At 45.1% G+C, this 25,700-nt stretch overlaps 1 protein-coding gene across 2 annotated transcripts in view; it reads left to right on the plus strand.

Annotated features, from left to right (window-relative positions):
• Positions 1-25,700, plus strand: part of LOC109937201 (proteasome subunit alpha type-6-like) — a 42,086-nt gene that overhangs the window by 10,240 nt on the left and 6,146 nt on the right. Inside the window, exons 1-5 of one of the 2 annotated variants that reach the window (XM_020535802.2) lie at positions 8,983-9,131; positions 13,186-13,280; positions 17,224-17,305; positions 17,694-17,849; positions 24,214-24,392. In XM_020535802.2, coding sequence (XP_020391391.1) covers positions 9,056-9,131; positions 13,186-13,280; positions 17,224-17,305; positions 17,694-17,849; positions 24,214-24,392 — 588 coding nt within the window. In that variant the 5' untranslated portion in view covers positions 8,983-9,055. Of the gene's footprint in view, positions 1-8,982; positions 9,132-13,185; positions 13,281-17,223; positions 17,306-17,693; positions 17,850-24,213; positions 24,393-25,700 lie in introns of those variants that run through there. The other variant, XM_048618166.1, reaches the window with a different exon arrangement.

A 25,700-nucleotide genomic window follows, 5' to 3' on the forward strand; every position in this document is an offset into this window, starting at 1 on the left:
TTGTTGTCTCGGATTCTCCAGCATCTGCAGTTCCTACTATCTCTGATTAGTGAAGAAGATGTCTTTTTTTTCAGACAGTTGATGATAGTTTCATGGTCACTATCATTGAGACTAACTTCATATTCCACATTTTAATGACAACTTAAATTCCACCAGTTACTGTGTCATAGAGTCCTGGAGCTGTACAGCATGGAAATAGACCCTTTGGTCCAACTCATCCATGCCAACCAGATATCCTAAATTAATCTGGTCCCACTTGGCCCATATCCCTCCAAACTCCTCCTATTCATATACCCATCCAGATGCCTTTTAAATTTTGTAATTGTACCAGCCTCCACCACTTCCTCTGGCAGCTCGTTCCATACACGCACCACCCTCTGCATGAAAAAGATGTCCCTTAGGTCCCTTTTAAATCTTTCCCCTCTCACCTTAAACCTATGCCCTCTAGTTTTGGACTCCCCTACCCTGGGAAAAAGACTTTGGCGATTCACCCTATCCATGCCCAGCATGATTTTATAAACTTCTATAGTGTCCTTACAGCATTTCCCTGAGCCTCTGGATTCCTACTCTCGTGTCAGTATCTTCTACTCAGTGAGCTATTTGGCCAGAGTACCAGGATGGACTCTCTCCCTCTGAACCTTTCCCCCAAACTGAGGCATGGTGACCCTCAGGGTTAATCTACCATCAGTTGTCTCTCTCTCTCATGACAGAGGTCTGGTCTGATATAAATAATCACTCAAGCTCATAATGTGGCTCAACCATGCTGACTAGAGGCAAATACCACCATTGTAGGCCAGATCTCAAACAATAATGAGACAGAATACTGGAAAGAGATAAAGTGCTTGGTGGCCTGGTGTAATGATAACAATCTCTCCCTCAACATCAACAAAACGAAAGAGCTGGTCACTAACTTCAGAAAGCAAGGTGGATGGCACGCCCCTGTCTACATCAATGGCACTGAGATAGAGATGGTTGAGAGCATCAAGTGCCTAGGAGTGACAATCATCAACATTCTGTCCTGGTCCACCCATCTTGACGTGATGGTCAAGAAGGTACAGCAACGCCTCTACTTCCTCAGGAGGCTAAGGAAATTCAGCCATGTCCATAAAGACTCTTACCAATTTTTATAGATGCACCACAGAAAGCATTCTATCCGGATGATTCCCAGCTTGGTACGGCAACTGCTCTGCCCATGACTGTACTGTCTACAGTGTGGAAGCAGGCCACTTGGCCCACTGAGTCCATACTGACCCTCCAATGAGCATCCCACCCAGATCCACACCCCCACCTTATCCCTGTAACCCTGCATTTCCCATGGCTAACCCAACTAGACAGCACCACTGTGGGCAATTTAGCATGGCCAATCCATCTAATCTACACACCTTGGGACTTTACTTCAGTTCTTCCTTTTGTTCTTTAGTTTAGTTCTTCCTTCAGAAATGAAGTCCTGGACCTTGGAATATGCCAGCTTGTAACACTCTTTCGAAGACAACTCCTTGCTCTGGAAAACCAGCAAGCTCCAGGCAGATCAAACTGCGTCATTCCCGCATTGACGGCCCTCCAGGTGCAATTGATATTTGTTTCGGTGAGCGGACCATGGAGTACAGAGTCCTGCATCACAGAGCTGCCTGGGACAAGCCTCAACAGAAACACACTGTATGTGTCTCTCTCTCTCTCTCCAAACTTTCCATCCCAGGGAGGTGCAGCTGCAGTCTGTCCCCTACCACAGCCAACTCTAATGCCTGAGATTGCAGAGTTTCCTGGGTGTGTGGGAAAAAATCTGGGTGGAAGTGCCTTTCTCACCAGCGGAGGTATGTCTCAGGTGCTTGTGAGCCCTTTCCCTACAGTACAGAAGCAGGCCATTCAGCCCACAAAAACGCTCTGAAGAGCATCCCACCCTATCCCCATAATCCTGCATTTCCCATGACAAATCCACCCTAACCCACACACCCTTGGACTGTGGGAAGAAACCCACACAGTCACAGGGAGAACATAGAAACTCCACACAGGTAGTCACCCGAGGGTGGGATTGAACCCGGGATCCTGTTACTGTGAGGCAGCAGTGCTAACCACTGAGCCACTATGCCACCCTGATTTTACTAGATACCTGTTTGACTATCTGGTTGGGGGCCATCTGACAGGATCGAGCCTCTCCATTCCCTTGAGGATGTTATGTGTTGCCCAATGCCTGATGGACAGGTGGTTGAATGGGTTTACCATTACTGGGAATGGCCTGTTGGAATCCTGGAGTCCTCACTTCAACAAAGAACTGCGGATGCTGGAAATCTGAAACATAAGCTGAAACTGCTGGAGAAACTCAGCAGGTCTGACAGTATTTGTGGAGAAATGTCCGAGGTAACATTTTGAGTCCAGTAAACCTTCTTAAGACCTGCTGAGTTTCTCCAGCAGTTTCCACATTTTCTACAAAACTCTGGCAACTCCTCATTCTGCTTCTACATTCTTTTGAATGCAGCTAACAAATGGCTTATTGCTAAGTCTGGAATTTCCAGGGAAGTTTTCTGTTTTGTTTTAAAAATGTCTAAAAGTGCTTTCACACACAAACTGAACAGCTTTTCGAATCACCAAATTGGCCTTTCTTTTCACCTTTATTTACGACCTGTAAATCAGGAATTTGAGCTGATTAAATCTGATTTTTAAAAATGTCAACCTATTTTTCTAATCAACCAGTTCAGTGATGTTATTACACACCTCTAGTGCAGGTGGGACTTGAAGCTGGGTCTCTAGGCCCACAGGTAGTGAAACTTCCACTGCACCATACAAAACTTTCATCAACAAGTTTTCTACTTCTTCCTGTTAAACTGGAAAAATTAGGTGTTAATAACTATCTTCTAACTAACCTGTTCAAAGATGTTCCAACACATACTGAATAGGTTGGACTTGAACCTGGGCCTCTTGGTTCTGAGGGATGGTCACCAACATGTAATACAAAAGCCCTACTATGGTTTTTTTCCCCCTTTTTCTCCCCACTATTCAGTATTTTTTTAAAGAGCTATTATTACACACCTCTGGAGCAGCTTGGATTGAACCCTGCCCTCGCAGTCCAGGGGTAGGGACACTACCTCTGTACAACAAGAGTCTGAACTCACACGATAACAGGTTATAGTCCAACAGGTTTATTTGAAATCACAAGCTTTTGGAGCGTTGATCCTTCGTCAGGTGAATGTAGTTGACTTCACCTGATGAAGGAGCAGCGCTCCAAAAGCTGGCAATTTCAAATAAACCTGTTGGACTATAACCTGTTCCTGTGTGACCTCTGACTTTGTCCACCCTAGTCCAACACCGGCACTTCCACATCTTGACCACAAGAGTCCCATCTGGGTCTTTTCTTTTTCTCTTTCATATATCTATTTATTTTTCACATAGTAGGCAGAATAAAAAGACACCAATAGACCTTATTATTTTTGTTTCTTCACCACCAGGAAAACACCCGTGTGGCCAATTACATATTTAGAAGCAAAGCCTGTTAAGGTCATTGCTAACATCAAAATGTGAGGGGGAGTCAAGGGAGAAAGAGGGGACTAAACAAAAATACTATGCAGTTATGTAGGTGATTGGAGTCAATTGATTAACTCATTGGGAAATATGAAGGGGGAAAGCACCTTTGACGATTTCCATTGCCCTGAACAGGCTAAGCACGTAAATTAATCAATTGGAAACCACTGGTGATTTACTGGTGGTGCTTAATAGATGAAAAAAAAATACGGGAGATTTGGTGAGGGTGATAAAAGCATTCGATTGTGCGTAAGAGGACTTCTGGATATTACGAAAACAGGGGAACCACCACAGGTATACTTGGAGTGGGAACATACAGTGTCCACTGGCTCACTGCAGTCAGTGGGGCATCACAGGGTTAAAGGAACATCTAAAATGATGCTGAGTTATTCTAAGGATAGTCGGAACTGCAGATGTTGGAGTCAGAGATACCTGCCACACTGAGTTAATCTAAGTTACTTTGAGATTGTGACTTTTGTTATAGTGCCCGTCTATGGGTATGTAATCTTCCAAACTTAGCCTGATTAAGATATTTTCAATCAACCTGTTCAGGAAGTGGACCTGGGCCTCCGAGGTCGGTGCTAATGTCCACCATTGCACCACAACAGGCCTTTAATCTCCCCTGCACCATCCTCAGTGTCATCACATCCCTCCTATAATGCAGATTCCAGAACTGCACAGAATACTCTCGCGTGACCTAACCAATATTTTATACAGTTCCAGCATCACCTCCCTGCTCTTAAATGCTATGCCTCAGCTAATAAAGGCAAATATTCAGGGAAAACTGTCACAGTTTCTTCCATTTATTCTCAACACTGAAGTTCCCATTTTTGGAACCATTCTGGTAAATCACTTCTCCCCAAGGCTGTCAGTGAAACAGAAACCAAGGTACCTTTCTTTGAGTGGGGTTAAAATTGAATCAGAGATAGTAGGAACTGCAGATGCTGGAGAATCCGAGACAACAAGGTGCAGGGCTGGATGAACACAGCAGGCCAAGCAGCATCAGAGGGGCAGAGAGGCTGACGTTTCGGGCCTAGACCCCCTACCTTTCTTTGAGGTTAGGGTTTATTAACTATTCAGTCTTACAGATCCTTTCACTTGCCAGTCCTGCACGTTCCCCTTTTATTACTATTTTGATTAAGCCAATTAATGATTAAGGGGCACGGTGGCTCAGTCATTAGCACTGCTGCCTCACTGTTTTTTTTTCTTTTATACCAGAAGGGCTCTTACACACAACTGGACAGGGGTTTTATTTCCCCATTACCAAACCACCCATGGTATTAACCATAGAATCCCTACAGTGCAGACAGAGGCCAAAAGGCCCATTGACTCTGCACAGACAGTCCAAACAGCATCTCACCCAGACCTGTAACCCCACATTTACTATGGCTAATCCAGGCTAAGACCATCACCAACAAGAGACAATATAACCACTGTCCCTAGACTGTTACCATCACCAAATACCCCAGTATAAACATCCTGGGAGTTACCATTGACCAGAAACTGAACTGGACTCGCCACATAAACACAGTGGCCACAAGAGCAGGTCAGAGGATAGGAATACTGCAGTGAGTAACTCATCTCCTGACTCCCCAAAGCTTGTCCCACCATCTACAAGGCACAAGTCAGGGGTGTGATGGAATACTCCCCACTTGCCTGGATGGGTGCAGCCCCGACAACACTCAAGAAGCTCAACACCATCCAGGGCAAAGCAGCCCCCGCTTGATTGGCACCACATCCATAAACATCCCACTCCCTCCACCACCGACGCTCAGTAGCAGCAGTGCATACCATCTACAAGATGCGCTGCAGAAATTCACCAAAGATCCTCAGGCAGCACCTTCCAAACCCATAACTGCTTCCATCCAGAAGGACGAGGACAGCAGATACATGGGAACACCACCCCCTGCAAGTTCCACTCCGAGCCCCTCACCATCCTGACTTGGAAATATATCGCCGTTTCTTCAGTGTCGCTGGGTCAAAATCTTGGAATTCCCTCCCGAAGGGCATTGTAGGTCAACCCACAGCAGGTGGACTGCAGTGGTTCAAGAAGGCAGTTCACCCCCACCTTCTCAAGGGATACAAAGGATGGGGTGATAATTGTTGGCCCAGCCAGCAATGCCCACAAGTGAATAAAATGCAAAATCCACCTAACCTGTACATCTTTGGACTGCAGGTGGAAACCCATGCAGATACAGGGAGAACATACAAACTCCACACAAACAGTCACCCAAGGCTGGAATTGAACCCAGGTCTCTGGCACTGTGAGGCAGCAGTGCTACTGAGTGAGCCACCTTGCCCATTAGCCATTAATTGGCTTAATCAAAATCGTAATAAAAGGGGAACGTGCAGGACTGGCATGTGAAAGGATCTGTAAGACTGAGTAGTTAATAAACCCTAACCTCAAAGAAAGGTACCTTGGTTTCTGTTTCACTGACAGCCTTGGGGAGAAGTGATTTACCAGAATGGTTCCAAAAATGGGAACTTCAGTGTTGAGAATAAATTGAAGAAACTGTGACAGTTTTCCCTGAATATTTGCCTTTATTAGCTGAGCCATAGCATTTAAGAGCAGGGAGGTGATGCTGGAACTATATAAAATATTGGTTAGGTCACAGCGACAGTATTCTGTGCAGTTCTGGAATCCACATTATAGGAGGGATGTGATGACACTGAGGATGGTGCAAGGGAGATTTACCAGGACGTTGCCTGGGCTCAAGAGTCCTAACTACAATGAGAGACTGGGCAGACAAAGGATGTTTTCCGAAGACCAGAGGGAGGCCATTATTGTGATGTGTAATATTATGAGGAGTATAGACTGGGTAGACGGGAAGTAACATTTCCCTTTGAAGGAGGGATCAATGACTTGGGGCATAGATTTACAGTAAGGGGCAGGAGGTTTAGATGGAATGTGAGGAAGCATTTTTTTTCAGCCAGAGGTTGGTGGGAGTCTGGAACTTACTGCCTAGAAGGGTGTTATCGAGTCACAGAGCTGTACAGCATGGGAAAAAACTCTTCAATCCAACCCATCAGTGCCAACCAGATATCCTAAATTAATCTAGTCCCATTTTCCAGCATTTGGCCCATATCCCTCTAAACCCTTCCTGTTCATGTACCCATCCAGATGCCTTTTAAATGTTGTAATTGTACCAGCCTCCACCACCTCCTCTGGCAGCTCATTCCATACTCGCACCGCCCTCTGTGTGAAAAAGCTGCCCCTCAGGTCCCTTTTTAATCTTTCCCCTCGCACTTAAACCTATGCCCTCTAGTTTTGGACTCCCCTACCCTGGAAAAAGACTTTGGCCATTCACCCTATCCATGCCTCTCATGATTTTATAAACCTCTAGTCGTGGAGGCAGAAACTCTCATAATGTTTAAGAAATATCTAGATGTGCACTTGTGATGCCAAAGTATAGAAAGCAACAGGCCAAGTGCTGGAAAATGGGATTAAAATAGTTAGGACTTTGCTCTTGAATGGCACAGACTCAATGGGCCGAATGACCTTTCTCCATGCTGTAGACTTCTGTTATTCTATGAACACAAAGATATTAGGATGGAGGGTAGGCCTGGTTTTATTGCTGTGTCATCCTTCACTGTGACCAATTGCTTCCTGGCCTCTGAGCTTTGGAATTCCTTCCCTAAACATCCCTGCTTCTCTCCCCCTCATTTGAGACACTCCTTAAAATCTACCTTTTGGACCAAGATTTTGGTCATCCATCCTAATACCTTTGTGTCTCAAATGAGGGGGAGAGAAGCGTGGAGAAAGGCCCTTCAGCCCATTGAGTCTGTGCCAGTCAAAAGCAACTTCCTAACTATTTTAAGATATAGTAAGGGCCCCGACCTGAAACGTCAACTTTCCTGCTTCTCTGGCCTGCTGCGTTCCTCCAGCTCTACACTGTGTTATTCTTAACTATCTTAACCCCATTTTCCAGCACTTGGCCTGTTGCCTTCTATACCTTAGCATCACCAGTGTACATCTAAATATTTCTTTTGCTTTTTTCAGAGGTCGTGGCTCAGGGCCCCTCAAGAGGGGAAGGGTTGATGCTACCAGTCTGTCATAAAAACTGCTTCATTGGTATGATTAGAGAAATGTGTCCTTATCCAGTCTGACTTTTAGGTGACCCCCAGTCTGACAGCGATGGGGGGGCAACAGCAGGACATCAGGAGAGAAATATGAGTACTGAATGAGTGCCGTACTCTCACAGGTAGCCCCTCAGGTGAACATTGAGTCCTAGTTTAAAAAGAGCAGAGAGTTACACACTAAATAAAAACTGAAAGAACTGCGAATGTAGAAACAAAAACAGAAATTGCTGGAAAAGCTCAGCAGGTCTGGCAGCATCTGTGGAGAGAAATCAGAGTTAACATTTCAGGTGCGTTGACTGTACCTCTGAACTGATGGGAGCTAGGAAAATTCTTTAAAAAGAGTGGAAAAGCTATATCTTAGCTTAATCTTATATCTTAAATTGGGTGAAAAGCTATATCTTAGCTCCCTTTTTCTGAAGAAGGGTCAAAGCCCGAAACATCAGCCTTCCTGCTCCTCTGATGCTGCTTGTCCTGCTGTGTTCATCCAACTCTACACCTTGATATCTCGGAGCTAGGAAAACGTCAGTTTATGTGCAGAAGATAAGGTGGGAGGAGGGGGTAAGGAGTAAATGATAGGTGGGGATAGAGCTCAAAGAGAGGCAACAGTTGGATAACGATCTGGCTAGGAGGATGAATAGCTGTTAATGGGGACTGTTAGTGACTAACAACAGGCTGTGTGTAATAGCAGATTATGTGATAACAAGGCCTGTGTAATAGCAGATTATGTGATAACAAGGCCTGCTGTGTGGGGTCTGGGGTAAGAACATGGTCAAACTTCAGCCTAAAAGTAGTTGAACTCGATATCGAGTCCAGGAGGCTGCTGGGTTCCCAAGTGGAAAATGCGGTACTGTTTTTCCAGCTTGCGCTGAGCTTCGCTGGAGCACTGCAGCAAGCCGGAGACAGAGATGCTGGCTGGGGAACACAGCGGTGTGTTGAAGCGGCAGGCAACTGGAAGCTCAGGGTTTTTCTTGCGGACAGAACGTAGGTGTTCTGCGAAGTGGTCACCCAGCCTACACCTCATTTCTCCAACATAGAGGAGACCACATTGTGAGCAGTGAATGCAGTGGATCAAATTGTCATAAACCCCCACTTCCTGCCAACATCTACCTCTCCATCAACATCACTGAAAACACATCATCTGCAAAGTTTGTGGGAGCTTGTTGTGTAAAGATTGGTTGCCATTACATTACAGCATTGACCATACTTCAAGAAATGCTTCATTGACGGCCAGTAGTTGCCAAGGGTGCTATCCAATTGCAATTCAGTTGTGGGCAAACTCCTGCAGAATGATGTGAAAGGGAATGACAGCCAGGGCCAGAAGCTAAATCTGATCTGCAGAATCAAAACTGCTAGCTGTGGGCAGTTATTTCCTGGTTGGTGTGCGTGTGTTTGATTCTGAAATTGAAAGTAAAAGTCCAAAAGTAAGAAACTTCGCCATTTCTGCGCCGGTCTCGCTTTAAGGATGAGCCGCGGCTCCAGCGCTGGCTTTGATCGTCACATCACCATCTTTTCCCCCGAGGGGAGACTCTACCAAGTCGGTCAGTAGTTTGCAACTTCTGTCCTCCCTCTTTATAGCTTTGCATTCAGGTACCTGCAGCTCTTCCAGCTTCTTCGCTGCACCCAGGTCTACCAATAAAGCCATCCCTGAGATTGACAGCCAGGCTATCCAATGGCGAGGCAGACCCACATGTCAATCACTGCCCATTCGCCAATCGGCGCAAGGATGAGGGGCGGAATGTACACTTGATTGACACTTGCTTTCATTTTTGCCTTCAGTGCACACTTCAGATTTTCAAGCTTTATCTCGAAGTAAATCCCTTAAAATACTTAAAAGTTTTCTTTTGCAGCAGAGGCTCATTTTACTGGCTGAGTTAATCCTATCAATTTTTTTTAACCCTTTCAAACTATCTACAGAGTTCTTAGCTTGAATAAACATGTTGCTAAACACTGAACCGAAAGAAGGAGCAGGGGTTGCTGGAGACCTAAGCATTTATGTCATTCTGCACATACTTTTCATTGAGTAAAGTTGGAATTTTTTATGTTCTGCCAAGATTATTCTGCAGTTCCTCAGTTATTAATTTCTGATTATTTAGTTCCCTTAAAACGTAAGAATTTCCCGAAGGTGTCTAACCTAGCATGACTCAATTCGGATTACAATCCCACCCTCCTTCCTCATTGTTAATGACTAACAAAAGAACAGTTGCCATAGTCCCAGAAGGCCACTCTCTCAGAGTATAGGTGGAGAGTTTAACCTGAGGATCACCATATCCTGGAGGGAGGGGGTATGGAGGAAGAGGTTGAGGAGAATTTTTGATAGTAACCTCAGCCTGTACAGGAATTGAGCTGTTATAGAGTCGTATAGCATAGCATGGCTTACAGGCCCTACAGCCCAACTCGTCCATGCTGACCTGTTACGACTGTGCAAGACATTGGTGAGGCCACATTTGGAGTACTGCACACAATTCTGGTGGCCCTGCTATAGGAAGGACATTATTAAACTGGACAGGGTGCAAAAAAGATTGAAAAGGATGTTACAGAGACTGGAGGGTTTGAGTTAAAAGGAGATGCTGGGAGTATTTTTCCCTGGAGTTTAGGAAGCTGAGGGGTGACCTTATAGAGGTTTATAAAATCATGAGAGGCATTGATAAGGTGAATAGTGAAGGTCTCTTCTCCAGGGTAGGGGAGTCCAAAACTAGAGGGCATAGGTTTAAGGTGAGACTGGAAAGATTTAAAAGGGACCTGAGGGGCAATATTTTCACACAGAGGGTGGTGCATGTATGGACTGAGTTGCCAGAGGAAGTGGTGGAGGCTGGTACAATTACACCATTTAAAAGACATTTGGACAGGTGCATGAATAGGAAAGATTTAGAAGGATATGGGCCAAACACAGACAAATAGGACTAGGTTAGTTTGAGAAAACTGGTCATATCACTTTGCATCACAAACCAGCCTCCCGCCAACTGAACTAACTAAACCCCATGCACTAGACCACTACAATGTTGTTACATCAAAGGTTCCAAATCCTTCCCAGGATTTGTCACAGATTCACACAATTTTGGTTATTGCCAGAACACCATTTTAACTTTAAAATCAAGCAAAGATCTGCTGCTGTTGGAAATCTGAAGCAAAAACAGAAATTGCTGGAGGGACTCAGCAGGTGTGGTAACAACTGTGGAGAGAAAACACAGGTAATGTTAACTTCAGAAGAAGGGTCACTGGACCTGAAATGATAACTCTCCACAAATGCTGTTAGACCTGCTGAGTTTTCCCAGCAACATTTGTTTTTGTTTCAGATTTCCAGCATTCACAGTTCTTTATCAGAGATAGTAGGAACTGCAGATGCTGGAGAATCCGAGACAACAAGGTGCAGGGCTGGATGAACACAGCAGGCCAAGCAGCATCATAGGAGCAGAGAGGCTGACGTTTCGGGCCTAGACCCTTCATCAGAAAAGGTTCTTTATTTCTGTTTTCACCCTTCTTCAGAACCATTGTTACTTCCCTTTAATGCCCATGATTCCAATAAAGTGGTTTTGATTTGGGATTTTCACTATCCCTACCTGATGCCAGCAGCTCCGAGCAATCAATGCTCCAGTATTTCAGGGCGAGTTCCTGTTCATTTCCAGTCGTCTTGGCTGTCACTTGCCTCAATAAAGACTGCATACGCTTCTAAAACCTAACCACTGTCTTCCATCACTTATCCTCTAGATAAGCAATCTTGGATACGAGGTAGGATACATTAAAAGATATTCTTTCTCGTGTGTTTTTCATTAACTTTGTGCTTGCATTCTGTACTTGTTTGACTTTGGAGGCATGTGACCCAAACATTTACATGGGTTTCTTTGGGAAGGTGTGCATTGAATAATGCAATTTCACTTAACTCTGCAATTCTCAGGAACTAGAATTACAATTAGGTTTTATCATCACCTGTACCCAAATACAGAAGTACATGACTACAATGAAAAGTGTGCAATGTTGCCACACAGTGCGCCATCTTAGGTACAAAGTACCTAGTTACAAATCTTAGGTACTAAAATAGATTAGGTACAAAAACAGAATCATAGTGCAACGAATATGAAATGCACAAAGAGAAATTAAAGGGAATACAGGTAAGAATATTATAGAGTCACAGTGATGTACAGCACAGAACCAGACCCTTTGGTCCAACTCATCCATGCCGACCAGATATCCTAAATTAATCTAGTCCCATTTGAAAAAAGTGAAAAGTTCTACAGTGTTCATTACTGTGTTAATTGATGATAGTGTGTTAAGTTGTACTCAGAAAGTGTAGTCAGGCTTTTGCTCACTTCATATTACCATTGAAACCCGGATTCAAACAATCCAGAGGAGTTTGAGAAAGTATCATGAAACTTGACACTGTAGTAATGCTGGATTTAGACATGAACTAAGTAAGCTACAGTTTAGGGCCTCACACTAGGAACATCCTCTAAAAATGCAAATCAAAGCTAAATTTTGGGTTTTACATAACCAGTGGATAAATAAAACAGACAGAGGAAAAAGACTGAAAACAGACATTTTCCTTCTGTTATTATGAAAAATCTTTTTGATTTCACAATTCTAATATAAAACAGCCCTGATTTAGGATATCAGACATAATCAGAAAACTTTGATCGACTCAATTCAAGAATTGCAGTACTCAGACTCCCAGGCTCCTGTGTTTCAAGCTGATGAAATGCAGCCAATACAATAGCACATCCGTAATTCCGCTTCAAGAATACAATTTGTCCTGGCAGATGTGGTTTTTTGACCTTGGCTTGAGCTTTGAATCATATATTAGTGCCGTCACTAACACTTCCAATTCCCACCTCCATAACATCCTACCAATCTGCCCTGCTTTAGCCCCTCAGCTGTTGAATCCCATATCCTTGCCTTTGTTAGCTCTACATTTGACTCCTGCCAAATTCTGCTGCCCCTGTTTTAAGGCTAAACAAATTCCATTCAGCCGTCACCCCTGGTGCTTGCTCCAACTGCTTTGGGTCTCAGAGAAGCGATGCATCCATTTTAAAATTCTCTGTCATCCTTGTTTTCCCATCCCTCCATCGCCTCACCCCTCCCCAGCTGCATGACCTTCTCCCGCAAACTGGCCCCATTTTAGTTTGTCCACCAGCCATTGTGGTTTTTCTGGCGTCTGATTAGGTCAATCAGGAAGACCAGAGGAATCCTACAATGTGGCGTGGGCTGGCGAAGCCCAGGGTAGGACTGTAGCAGCGGAGAAGGGAAAGTTGGACTATTTTCAAGTTATCCTTCTTTGTTTGTAATTTTATTTAAAGTTGATGAGAATGTCGCCTTTGAATGGCGATGGTACACACTTTTCACTGTGTTTTATATTGAATACACGTGACAATAAATGATGCAATTCACCTTTCACTGGTTCAGGTTGAGGTTTCGTTTGAAGAAAATATTCAGGGATAAAGCCCTCTAAAAACTGGGCTGCCAGGGTTTGTACTGCCATATGAGGCACTATTTATAGATGACTGCTGTGCAGGATTCTCCATTCCTTTCGGGAGTAATCCCTGACTTCTGTTACTGTTGGACAGGTTCTGCAATGGCTAATCTGCTCCTTTGCTCTTTCAGAGTATGCATTCAAAGCTATAAACCAGGGTGGCCTTACAACAGTGGCCGTGAGGGGGAAGGATTCGGTCGTTGCCGTGACCCAGAAGAAAGTGGCAGTGAGTACAGTCACCTTTTGGGCTTTGCTGCCTTTCACCCCGACGTTCCTGACTCTTGCTCGAGTCCAGTTCCAGGCGCACAACGAGACACGTTTGTACATCACCCAAGTGCTTCACTAGGGCCGCGGTTGGGCCAAAAACAAACTAGTGTGTCATTACAAGGTGTGGAGCTGGATGAAGACAGCATGCCAGGCAGCATTAGAGGAGCAGGAAAGCTGACGTTTCGGGTCGGGACCCTTCTTCAGAAACGTCAGCTTTCCTGCTCCTCTGATGCTGCCCAGCCTGCTGTGTTCCTCCAGCTCCACACCTTGTTATCTCAGACTCCAGCATCGGCAGTTCTTACTATCTCTAAACAAGTGTGTCAGCCGATTATCAAGTGTGGGTGACCAAGACCTTGCTCCGATTGTGCTTTTTAAGGGGGGGATCTTTAAATGAGGATTTAGGGAGGGGATATCAGAATGTCTGCACCTCTGGGGGCAGACTTGAGCATTTAATGGGGAGGCGATGGCCTAGTAGTATTATCGCTGGACTGTTAATCCAGAGACCCAAATAATGTTCTGGGGACCTGGGTTTGAATCCCGCCAGGGCAGATGGTGGAATTTGAATTCAATAAATATCTGGAATTAAGAGTCTAATGATGACCGTGAATCCATTGTCAATTGTCGTAAAAACGCATCTGGTTCACTAATGCCCTTTAGGGAAGGAAACTACCATCCTTACCTGGTCTGGCCTACATGTGACTCCAGACCCACAGCAATGTGGCTGACTCTTAACTGCCCTCTGGGGGCAATTAGGGATGGGCAATAGATGCTGCCTGGCCAGCGACTCCCTCATCCCATGAATGAATAAAGAAAAAATTGGTATTTGAAGGGGAGTGGAGAGGATCGATGTGTGGTAGGTGTTGGGAGATTAATGTAGGATGAGGAGGTTGCAGAAATTTGGAGAGGGAAGGGATTTAAATGCAAGAAATTAGGAGCACCAATGTAATACGTATCCTTACGGTCATTTGTCATTGTTAAAACTTGATGATAATCAACTCACTTACTGTTATTCGGTGCTTGCTGTTCGCAAATTAGCTGCTGAGTTTTCTTACATTACAACAGTGACTGCATTCAAATGAACCAATTGGTTAAGGACCACATCCAGGAGACCCAAGGATGTGAAAGGTGCTGCTTATTGCTCTTGCTGCCAACATTACACTGGGTCACAAGCCTTACTTTGTTTTAGGTGCAACTTGTCCCTTTTTAAAAATTAGCAACTTTCCCTACTTAACATTTACCACTTGTTAAGATCAATATCTCTCATTCAGTTTTGCTATGTCAACCATCACGGTGTAGCTGCAAGGTTGATCCACCAAGTGGCATTCTGGACCAACTGTCTCCCAACAACCGGAACTGTAGATTAATTGGCTGATTGTGAACGTGTGGGTGTCTATAGGTGTGGGGCTGGAAAAGCACAGCAGGTCAGACAGCATCACAGGAGCAGGAAAGTCAGGCTAAAACGCTGAGAAAGTTTCAAATATCATCTTATTTTTAAAAACCGAAAGATCTGCAGATGCTATAACTCAGGAACAAAAACAAAAGTTGCTGGAAGCTCAGTAGGTCCGAAGGAAAAATCAGAGTTAACGTTTCGGTTCCAGTGACCCTTCCTGAGAACAGTGTGATATTGTTCGCCTCAATTTCTCTGCCCCTGCCCCCCCTCACCCAATCCAACCCATTTCCCTCCGAACTGACTGCACTCCGTGCACTTAGATCTAATCTTGACTTTGTTATTAAGCCTGCCGATAAGGATGGTGCTGTTGCAGTCTGGCATACTGACCCCTACATTGCAGAGGCTGAGCGCCAGCTTTCAGATACCTCCTCCTGTCCTCCCTTGGACCATGACCCCACCATGACACATCAGGCCATTGTATCTACTACGGTAACTGATCTCATTTCATCTGGTGACCTCCCCCCAACTGCTTCCAAGCTCATAGTCCCCCAACCCCGCACAGCTCGATTCTACCTCCTTCAAAAATCCACAAACAGGACTGTCTGGGCAGACCATTGTTTCAGCCTGCTCCTGCTCCACAGAACTCATCTCTTTCTACCTTGACTCAGTCTTCTCTCCCCGGTCCAGTCCCTGTCTACGTACATCCGTGATTCCTCTGACGCCTTACGCCGGTTTCAAAACTTCCAGTTTGCAGGTTCCAGCTGCCTCCTCTTTACCATGGACGTGCAATCCCTTTACACGTCCATTCCCCACCAGGAGGGTCCTAGGGCTCTCTGTTTGTTCCTGGAGCAAAGGCCTGAACCATCCCCACCCACCACCACCCTCCTCCGCTTGGCCAATTCTGAGGACCCGAAACGTTAACTCTGATTTTTTCTTCACACATGCTGCCAGACCTGCTGAGCTTCTAGCAACTTCTATTTTTGTACCACCTTATTTTTAATGGCTATTAATTTACTGTAACAAACATGATATGTGCAAAGAGAAATTAGAGAGAATGCAGGTGAGAGTATTACATGTTTTCCTTTGGAATGATAGAGGAGAGATATCCTCATGGGCAGACTGTGTGAATCTGGTATTGTCATTTCTGGAACATAAATAGAAAATAGCAGGTTTTGTGGCACAGCATGTAATGTACCTGCCTCCAAGCCAGAAGCTCCAAATTCCAAGTCCCACGACTTGAATAAAAGCAAAATGCTGTGGATACTGGAAATCTGAAACAAACACAGGTCATTGGTTAGACCACTTTTGGAATACTGATCTCCCTGCTATAGGAAGGATGTTGTGAAACTTGAAAGGGTTCAGGTTGGAGGGTCTGAGCTATAGGGAGAGGCTGAATAGGCTGAGGCTATTTTCCCTGGAGCATCAGAGGCTGAGGTCATGAGGGGCATGGATAATGTGAATAGTCAAGGTCTTTTCCCCAGGGTAGTGGAATCCAAAACTAGAGGGCATAGGTTTAAGGTGAGAGATTTAAAAGGGACCTAAGGGACAACATTTTCTCGCAGAGGGTGGTGCATGTATGGAATGAGCTGCTGGAGGAAGTGGTGGAAGCTGGTGCAGTTGCAACATAAAGACATTTAGACAGGTACATGAATAGGAAAGGTTTAGAGGGATATGGGCCATACGGGATGAGGTTAATTTAGGATATCTGGTCAGCATGGACGAATTGGACTGAAGGATCTGTTTCAATGCTGTTTCAGCTCTATGACTGGCAGAATCTGTGGAGAGGGAAACATTTTGAATCCGGTCTGACCCTTCTTCAGAAGAGTTCTGTCTGTGGGTTGGATTGATGGCATTGCTACAGACTTCAATCCCCGTTCTGGTTGGAGTGGACTGACAACTTAGAATCCCTACAGTGTGGAAGTAAGCCTTTCAGCCCATCAAGTCCACACCGACCCTCTGAAGAATATCCCACCCAAACCCACCTTATTCTTGTAACCCTACATTTCACATGGTTAATCCACCTAGCCTACACCTCCCTGAACACTATGGACAATCCACCTAACCTGCACCTCTTTGTACTGTGCGAGGAAACCACAGCCCCCAGAGGAAAGCCACACAGACACAGGGAGAACATGCAAACTCTACACAGCCACCCGAGGGTGGAATCAAACCCAGGTCCCTGGTGCCGTGAGGCAGCAGTGCCGTCACTTGTCTCCATATCCTACCCTTGGTGGAGCTGAGTGGATCAGACCCGCTTTTGTGCAGAGATCTCCAGACAAAGGAGTAGAAAATGCAATAGTGCAATCAGCAGGACTGGTACCATCCAAAGGGAGAGTGACACAGTTAATGTTTCGGAGTGACGAGATGAACAACCATGACTGGAAACTTAGTTCTGTTTCTCTCTCTACAGGTGCAGCCAGGCCTGCTGAATATTTACAAAATATTCAGCTTATATCTCAGATTTCCAGCACCTGCAGTATTTAATTTTCTTTACGTTGTTGGTGTTTTTCAGGACAAGCTCATCGATGCCAGTACAGTCACAAATCTTTATCATTTGACTGACAAGATTGGTTGTGTCATGACTGGAATGCTCGGTAAGCCATTTTTATTCCTTGTTAACATTCACGTTCCTTTAATTCAAAATTAACTCACTCTGGTTCACTAATGTCCTTTACAGAAGGAAACTGTGGTCTGGCCTACATGTGACTCCAGACCCACAGCATTGTGGGTGACTCTTAAGTGCCCTCTGGGCAATTAGGGATGGGCAATAAATGCTGGCCTAACCAGAGAGGCCCACATCCCACGAATGAATAAAAAAGTGTTAAGGGATTTAGGGATAATGTGGTAAATGGGGTTGAGGTTTTATTTAATGGCGGGGCTCAGGGGGACTGAATGGCCTACTCCTGTTGCCCATGTTCTTATGTTTCTCAATGTACCATTTTCTTCGTTCCCACCCCCCTGCCCCTCTGCTGATGTAACCAGCGGATTGCCGCTCCCAGGTTCAGAGAGCACGCTATGAAGCCACGAAGTGGAAATACAAGTACGGCTATGACATCCCAATGGACATGTTGTGCAAGCGAATGGCTAGCATCTGCCAGGTTTATACTCAGAACGCGGAAATGAGACCTTTGGGATGTTGTAAGTACAAAACATTTCCCTCTCCCCGTCAGCCATTAGGGTCTGGAGACAGCTCCCTGAAAGAGCAGCAGAAACACATTCAAAGATGCTCTCCAAGTGGAAATGGACTAGGAACCAGGCTGAGAAATAAAAGGGATCCAAAAAGGGATGGGCTGTAGGACTGACTGGATTGACCTTTGAAAGAGCCAGTGTAGGGTTGATGGCCAGAATGGCCTTGTTGAGATCTAAGGGTCATTGAAATCACGTTTTGTAAAGCTGAGGTTACCTCAGAGTGCAACAGGACTTTGATCAGAAGGGCCAATGAGCCGGGGAGTGGCAGATGGATTTTAATTTAGATAAATGTGAGGTGCTGCCCTTTGGAAAGACAAATCAGAACACGACTTATACACTTAATTTTAAGATCCTGGGGAATGTTGACAAACAAAAAGACCTTGGGGTACAGGTTCGTAGTTCCTTGAAAGTGGACATGCAGGTAGACAGGATAGTGAAGAAATTTCTGAAGAAGGGTCTAGGCCCGAAACGTTAGCTTTCCTGCTCCTCTGATGCTGCTTGACCTGCTGTGTTCATCCAGCTTTACACCTTGTTATCTCTAGTGAAGAACATATTTGATATGAATGCCTTTATTGGTCAGTGCATTGAGTATAGGTGTTGGGAGGTCATGTTGCGGCTGTACAGGACATTGGTTAGGCCACTTTTGCAATATTCAATTTATTTTAGGTCTCCCAGCTATCAGAAGGATACTGTGAAACTTGAAAGGGTTCAGGGAAGATTTACAAGGATCTTGCCAGGGTTGGAGGGTTTGAGCTACAGTGAGGGGCTGAATAGGCTGATGCTATTTTCCCTGGAGCATCAGAGGCTGAGGGGTGACCTTATAGAGGTTTATAAAATCATGAGGGGCATGGATGGGGTGAATAGACAAGATCTTTTCCCCAGGGTGGGGGAGTCCAAAACTAGAGGGCATAGGTTTAAAGTGAGAGGGGAAAGATTTAAAAGGGACCTAAGGGGCAACTTTTTCATGCAGAGGGTGGTGCGTGTACGGAAGAAGCTGCCAGAGGAAGTGGTGAAGGCTGGTACAATTACAACATTTAAAAGGCATCTGGATGGGTATATGAATGGGAAGGGTTTAGAGGGATATGGGCCAAATGTTGGCAAATGAGACTAGATTAATTTAGGATATCTGGTTGGCATGGACAAGTTGGACCAAAGGGGCTGTTCCGTGCTGTACATCCCTATGACTCTATCTATGATTCTATGTTCTGTTTCCTATAATGAGCAGAAGGAGACCCTTCAGCTCCTCAAACCTGTTGCTCATTTTCCATTAGATTGTGCCTCAGTTACCTAACCCCATATTCACGTTTTGGTTCTACAATCTTAAGATCCAGACTTGGGCTGACAAGTGACAAGTAACATTCACACCACACAAATGCCAGGCAGTGACCAATATCCCCAATCTAACCACTGACATTCAATGGCGTTACCATCACTGAATCTGCCAGCATCAACATCTTGGGGGTTACCATTGACCAGAAACTCAACTGGACTCACCACATAAACACAGCGGCTACAAGAGCAGGTCAGACACTAGGAATACTGCAGCATGTAACTCACCTCCTGACTCCTGAAAGCCTATCCACCATCAACAAGGCACAAGTCAGGAGGGTGATGGAATACTCCCCACTTGCCCTGGGTAAGGGTGTGGGTTTACCTACAACACACGGACTGCAGCAGTTCAGGAAGGCAGCTCACCCCCACCTTCTCAAGGGACAACTAGGGATGGGCAATAAATGCTCGGCCCAGCCAGTGACACCCATGTCCCAGAGAGAATTGAAAAAACAATCTTTCGCACCTTCTTTAGACAACACAGTTTTGGCCTGCTGTAAGAAGCAGGAAATTAGTTCTCCAGAATTTTTTTCTGAAATCGTCAAACCTGATGAGCGAGTTCAAGGTCTGTATTGTGGAGAGCCACCAAGACGAAGGAAGGAAAATTAAGAAAGACTAATTTGCATTCATGTCACACATTTTATGACCTTCGAATCTCCTCAAGTGCTTTAATTTCAAGACACTTCTGGGACATCCTCCCTCATATCTGCATTCCTTTACCACTAATGCAATGCCCCACCTATCTTACTCTCTCCTCACCCTGCATCACTCCTTAAATTTCTAATTCTGTCAATGTTGAGCTGCCAGTTCTGTCCTTCCTTCAGCCATGTCTCTGCGATTACAACAATATTTCCAACTGCTGATCGATGCTCTAAGTTCTTCCACCTCACCAGTCAAGCTCCTTGGATTAAAATAGATACTGTTTAGCTTTCTAGATGACCCATGAGCATTATCCTTCCCCTTTCTTCTCTGCGTGCTGGACTGTCCCAGTAAGTGGTGGCTCAGTGGTTAGCGCTGCTACCTTAAAGCACTAGGGACCCGGGTTTGATTCCACCCTCGGGCGACTGTCTGTGTGGAGTTTGCACATTCTCCCCGTGTCTGCATGGGTTCCTCCAGGTGCTCCGGTTTCCTCCCACAGTCCAAAGATGTGCACACTAGGTGGATTGGCCATGCTAAATTGACCCATATTGTCCAGGGACATGCTGGCTGGGTGGATTAGCCATGGGAAATGCAGGGTTACAGGGATAGGATAGGGTAGGGTAGCAGAGTGGGTCTGGATGGGATTTTCTTCAGAGGGTCAATATGGGCTGAATAGCCTGCTTCCATGCTGTAGGGATCCTATGATTCACTCTACATAAAACAAACAAGGGCAGGCTTACACAGTTAATGGTAGAGCCCTGGGTAGTTCTCTCGAACAGAGAGACTTATGTGTTCACATACATGCTTCTTTAAAATTTGCGACACAGTTAGACAGGGTGGTTAAGAAGGCATTTAGCACACTTTGCTCAGACCATTGAGTAGAGGGGTTGAGACATCATATCGAGGTTGTGCAGGATGTTGGTGAGGCCACTTCTGGAATACTGTATATAGTTCTGGTCACCCTGCTATGGGAAGGATATTATTAAATTGGAGAGGGTTCAGAAAAAAAATTACAAGCATGTTGCCAGGAATAGAGAGTTTGAGTTATGAGAGGCTGGGTAGGCTGGGACTTTTTTCACTCGAGTGTAGGAGGTTGAGGGGGTGACCTTATAGAGGTTTATAAAATCATGTGGGGCATGGATAGGGTGAATAGCAAAGGTCTTTTCCCCAGGGTAGGGGAGTTCAAAGCTAAGGAGCATAATTTTAAAGTGACAGGAGAAAGATTTAAAAGGGTCATGAGGGGCAATGTTTTCATACAGAGGGTAGATCATATCTGGAATGAACTGCCAGAGGAAGTGGTAGATGCAGGTACAGTTACAACATTTAAAAGACATTCTGACGGGTACACAAATAGGAAAGGTTTAGAGGGATATGGGCCAAACACAGGCAAGTGGGACTAGTTTAGTTTGGGAAAGCTGTTGGCATGGATGAGTTGGACCAAAGTATCTGTTTCTGTGCTGTATGACTCTATGATCGTTGTGAGATAGGGAAATTCAGTAGACCCAAGATTGGAAAGCCAAGGGTATAAATAGAAACACAGAAAATAGGAGTAGGCCATTCAGCCCTTTGAGCCTGCTCCGCCATTCCAAATGATCATGGCTGACCATCCAACTGTTCCCACTTTCTCCCCATACCCTTTGATCACTTTAGCCCAAAGAACTGTATCTATTTTTCTATTTCTGTAACTAAGATTTTCTACCTAAGATGGCGCTATGTGTGGCAACATTGAACATTTTTCACTGTACTCTTGTACCCCTGTACTTGAGTACATGTGACAATAAAATGTAAATTTAAATCTAAAGCTAACTTCTTCTTGAAAAAAATTCAATATTTTGGCCTCAACTGCTTTCTGTGCTGGAGAATTCCACAGGCTCCCAAACTCTGGGTGAAGACATTTCTTCTCATCTCAGTCCTAAATGGCCTATTCTGTATTCTTAAAAGAAGAACTTGTTTCTGAACATTTTTACAGGTAGAAGCCTGTGTTTTTACAGTGACAGAGTCACTTCTACAACATCTAGGGCTGATGGCCCTCCAGTATCATCTCACACTGAGATAGGCCATTCAGCCCAACTCTGTGCTGGTGTCTCTAGCCCACTTAAGCTCCTTTCATTCGATCTAACTCACCTCATCTCAGACTTTCAGCATCTTTACATCTCATTTTCTCTTATGTACTCATCGAGTTTCTTTTGAAAGCAGTTGACCCTATTGTCTCACTTCCTGTAGTAGTCAACTCCATGTTGGAATTACTGTCTGAGGAGAAAAAACTCTATCGCTCTCATTAATAACAATGATGACAGAGAGAAGGCTATTTCACCAACTGTAATCTTTATCCAATTCAATAACGAAGAGTCTCTTTGCTGTCTAATCTGGGAAAATGGTGGGGTTCTTTTTATTCATTCACAAGATTAGGCTGTCATTGGCTAGGTCAGCATTTATTGACCATCTCTAATTGCTAAGAGGACAGTTAAGAGTCAACCACATCACTGTGGGTCTGGAGTCACATGGAGGCCAAACCAGATAAGGATGGCAGTTTCCTTCCATAAAAGAGATTAGTAAACCAGATGGGTTTTTCCTGACAATAGATTCATAGTCATCATTAGACCCTTAATTCCAGATTTCTGATGAATTCAAACTCCTCCATCTGCCTCATAGCGGATTCAAACCTGGGTCCTCAGAACATTACCTGGGTCCTTGGGTTACCAGCCCAGCGATAATACCACTAGGCCATCATGCAGTGGTATAGTCACTAGGCCAGTCATCTAATGGTGAAATGTGAATTCAATAAAAAGTTAACCCAATGGCAACCACTTCTGATTGTGGTTAAAATCCCATCTGGTTCTTTAATGTCCTTTAGGTACAGATATCTGCCACCCTTACCCTATCTGACCTACATGTAATAGTGGAGGTAAAGTTGATGTAGTCCAGAGCACTGCGCTCTCATTAGAGAGAGATGTCTAGTGGTGAATTTAAATCATAGAATTCCTACAGTGTGGAAGCAGGCCATTTGGCCCATTGAGTCCACACTGACCCTCTGATGAGCATCCCAACGAGACTCAACCCCCTACCCTTTCCCTGTAAACCACATTTCCCCTGGCTAACCCACCTAGCCTGCACATCCCTGGACACAATGGGCAACTTAGCATGGCCAATCCGCCTAATTTGCACATCTTTGGACTATGGAAAACAGAGCACCCAGAGGAAACCTACGCAGATATGGAGAGAATGTGCAAACTCCACACAGAGAATTGCACAAGGGTGGGATTGAACTGAGGTCCCTGGTGCTAAGAGGCAGTAGTGCTAACCACTGAGCCACCATGCCACCCAACTGAGGGTCACCACACCTCAGGCAGGAGGTGAGGGTTGAGTCCTTCATGGTAACCTCAGCCAATGTAGGTATCGAACCCGTGTGTTGGTGTCACTCTGCATTGCAAGACAGCCATGTGGCCAATTAAAGTAGTGTATCAGCAATTAAGGATGGGCAATAAATGCCGGCCTTGCCAGCAATACACATATAAATATTCATTTTTTTTAAAAGATTGACCATAAGGAGCCAACAGCACCAACAGAAGGAGACCAAGGGTTGGAGTATGGGCGTCGGGTATGTCATAGAAACGTTGAAAATGGGAGCAGGAGGAGGCCATTTGGCCCTTCGAGCCTGCGCTACCATTCATCATGATCACGGCTGATCACCTAACTCAATAGCCTAATCCTGCTTTCTCCCCATAACTTTGATCCCATTTTCCCCAAGTGTTATATCTAGTTGCCTCTTGAATATATTCAATGCTTTGGCATCAACTACTTCCTGTGGTAATGAATTCCGCAGGCTCACCACTCTTTGGGTGAAGAAATGTCTCCTCATCTCTGTCCTAAATGATCCACCCCGAACCCTCAGACTGTGACCCCTGGTTCTGGACACAGCCACCATCGGGAACATCCTCCCTGCATCTTCCCTGTCCAGTCCTGTTAGAATTTTATAAGCCTCTGTGAGATCCCCCCCTCATTCGTCTGAACTCCAGCGAAAACAATCCTAACCTAGTCAATGATAGTAGGAACTGCAGATGCTGGAGAATCTGAGATAACAAGGTGTAGAGTTGGATGAACACAGCAGGCCAAAGGAGGGTCTAGGCCCAAAACGTCAGCTTTCCTGCTCCTCTCATGCTGCTTGGCCTGCTGTGTTCATCCAGCTCTACACCTTGTTATCTAACCTAGTCAATCTCTGAGTTGTGTGATGCTACCTCCAGGGATAATGCCAGAGAGAGAGTTGGCAACTCTACTGGTATAGCAAAGTCAAAACTGTGTGCCAGAATGTGTCAAACCTGCCTCACCCCAGCTCTTTATTCTCCAGGTATGATCATGTTAGCGATTGATGATGAGAGAGGACCCCAGCTTTACAAGTCTGATCCTGCTGGTTACTACTGTGGCTACAAGGCTACCAGTGCTGGAGTCAAACAGATAGAAGCCAGCAGCCACTTGGAGAAGAAGATTAAAAAGAAGCCAGATCTGACCTACAAGGCCACTGTAGAGGTAAATGGAAATTTCCTGGGCTGGCTTATGATGTTTCTTTAAATTCCTGCTAGCGCCAGGGACCTGGGTTTGATTCCACCCTCGGGCGACTGTCTGTGTGGAGTTTGCACATTCTCCCCATGTCTGCGTGGGTTTCCTCCGGGTGCTCTGGTTTCCTCCCACGTCTAAAGATGTGCAGGTTAGGGTGGATTGGCCGTGCTAAATTGCCCCATAGTGTCCAGGGATGTTTAGGTTAGGTGGGTTAGACGTGGGAAATGCAGGGGTAGAGGAATGGGTCTGCGTGGGATGCTGTTAGGAGGGGCAGTGTGGACTAGTTGGGCCGAATGGCCTGTTTCCACACTGTAGGGATTCTGTGATAGGTCGTGGGCATCGTTGTCAAAGCTGGCGTTTATTGCTCATCCCTAATTGCCCCTCGAGGTGCCAGTGAAACACATGAGGGAACTGAACTTTCCTCATGTCTGAAATGAGAACAGGAGAAGGCCATTTAGCCCAACAAGCCTATCCCTGATTCCCAACTGATCTCAATAGACAGTAGATGGGCTATTTGCCCGTTCACAACTAAATCGCAATATATTACTCCTCATTGCTTTATTAATTTATGCGATGTGGACATCATGGGCTGGACCAACTTTTACCGCCAATCCCTAATTTCCCTTGAGAAGATGTGAGCTGTCTTCTCGAACAGCTGCAGCCCATGGCGTTACCCACAATGCCGTTAGGGAGGCAGTTCCAGGATTTTGACCCAGCGACAGTGAAGGAATGGCCAGTAATTTTTTTATATCTAAGTATTTGTACTCAAGAATCTTTACCTACGTATCTCTGTACCTGAGATGGCGCCGTAAGTAGCGACTTGTAAACTTTTCACTGAACTCATGTGTGTACACATGACAATAAAGTTAATTCAATTCAATATTTGGAAATAAATTTAAGGACAGTTTTTTTATTTATTCATGGAATATGGCTGTTGCTGGCTAGGCCAGCATTTATTGCCCATCCCTAATTGCCCAGAGGGCAGTTAAGAATCAATTACATTGCTGTGGGTCTGGAGTCACATGTAGGCCCAGACCAGGGTAAGGATGGCAGTTTCCTTCCCTAAAGGACATTAGTGAACCAGTGAACCAGCCATTAGTGAACTAGCAGCAAGGCAATGGCCTAGTGGTATTATGGCTGGACTGTTAATCCAGAAACCTGGATAACATTCTGGGGAGAGATAGTAGGAACTGCAGATGCTGGAGAATCTGAGATAACAAGGTGTAGAGCTGGATGAACACGGCAGGCCAAGCAGCATCAGAGGAGCAGGAAGGCTGA

Source organism: Rhincodon typus, chromosome 39, assembly GCF_021869965.1.
Source record: "Rhincodon typus isolate 14 chromosome 39, sRhiTyp1.1, whole genome shotgun sequence".
Classification (NCBI taxonomy): domain Eukaryota; kingdom Metazoa; phylum Chordata; class Chondrichthyes; order Orectolobiformes; family Rhincodontidae; genus Rhincodon; species Rhincodon typus.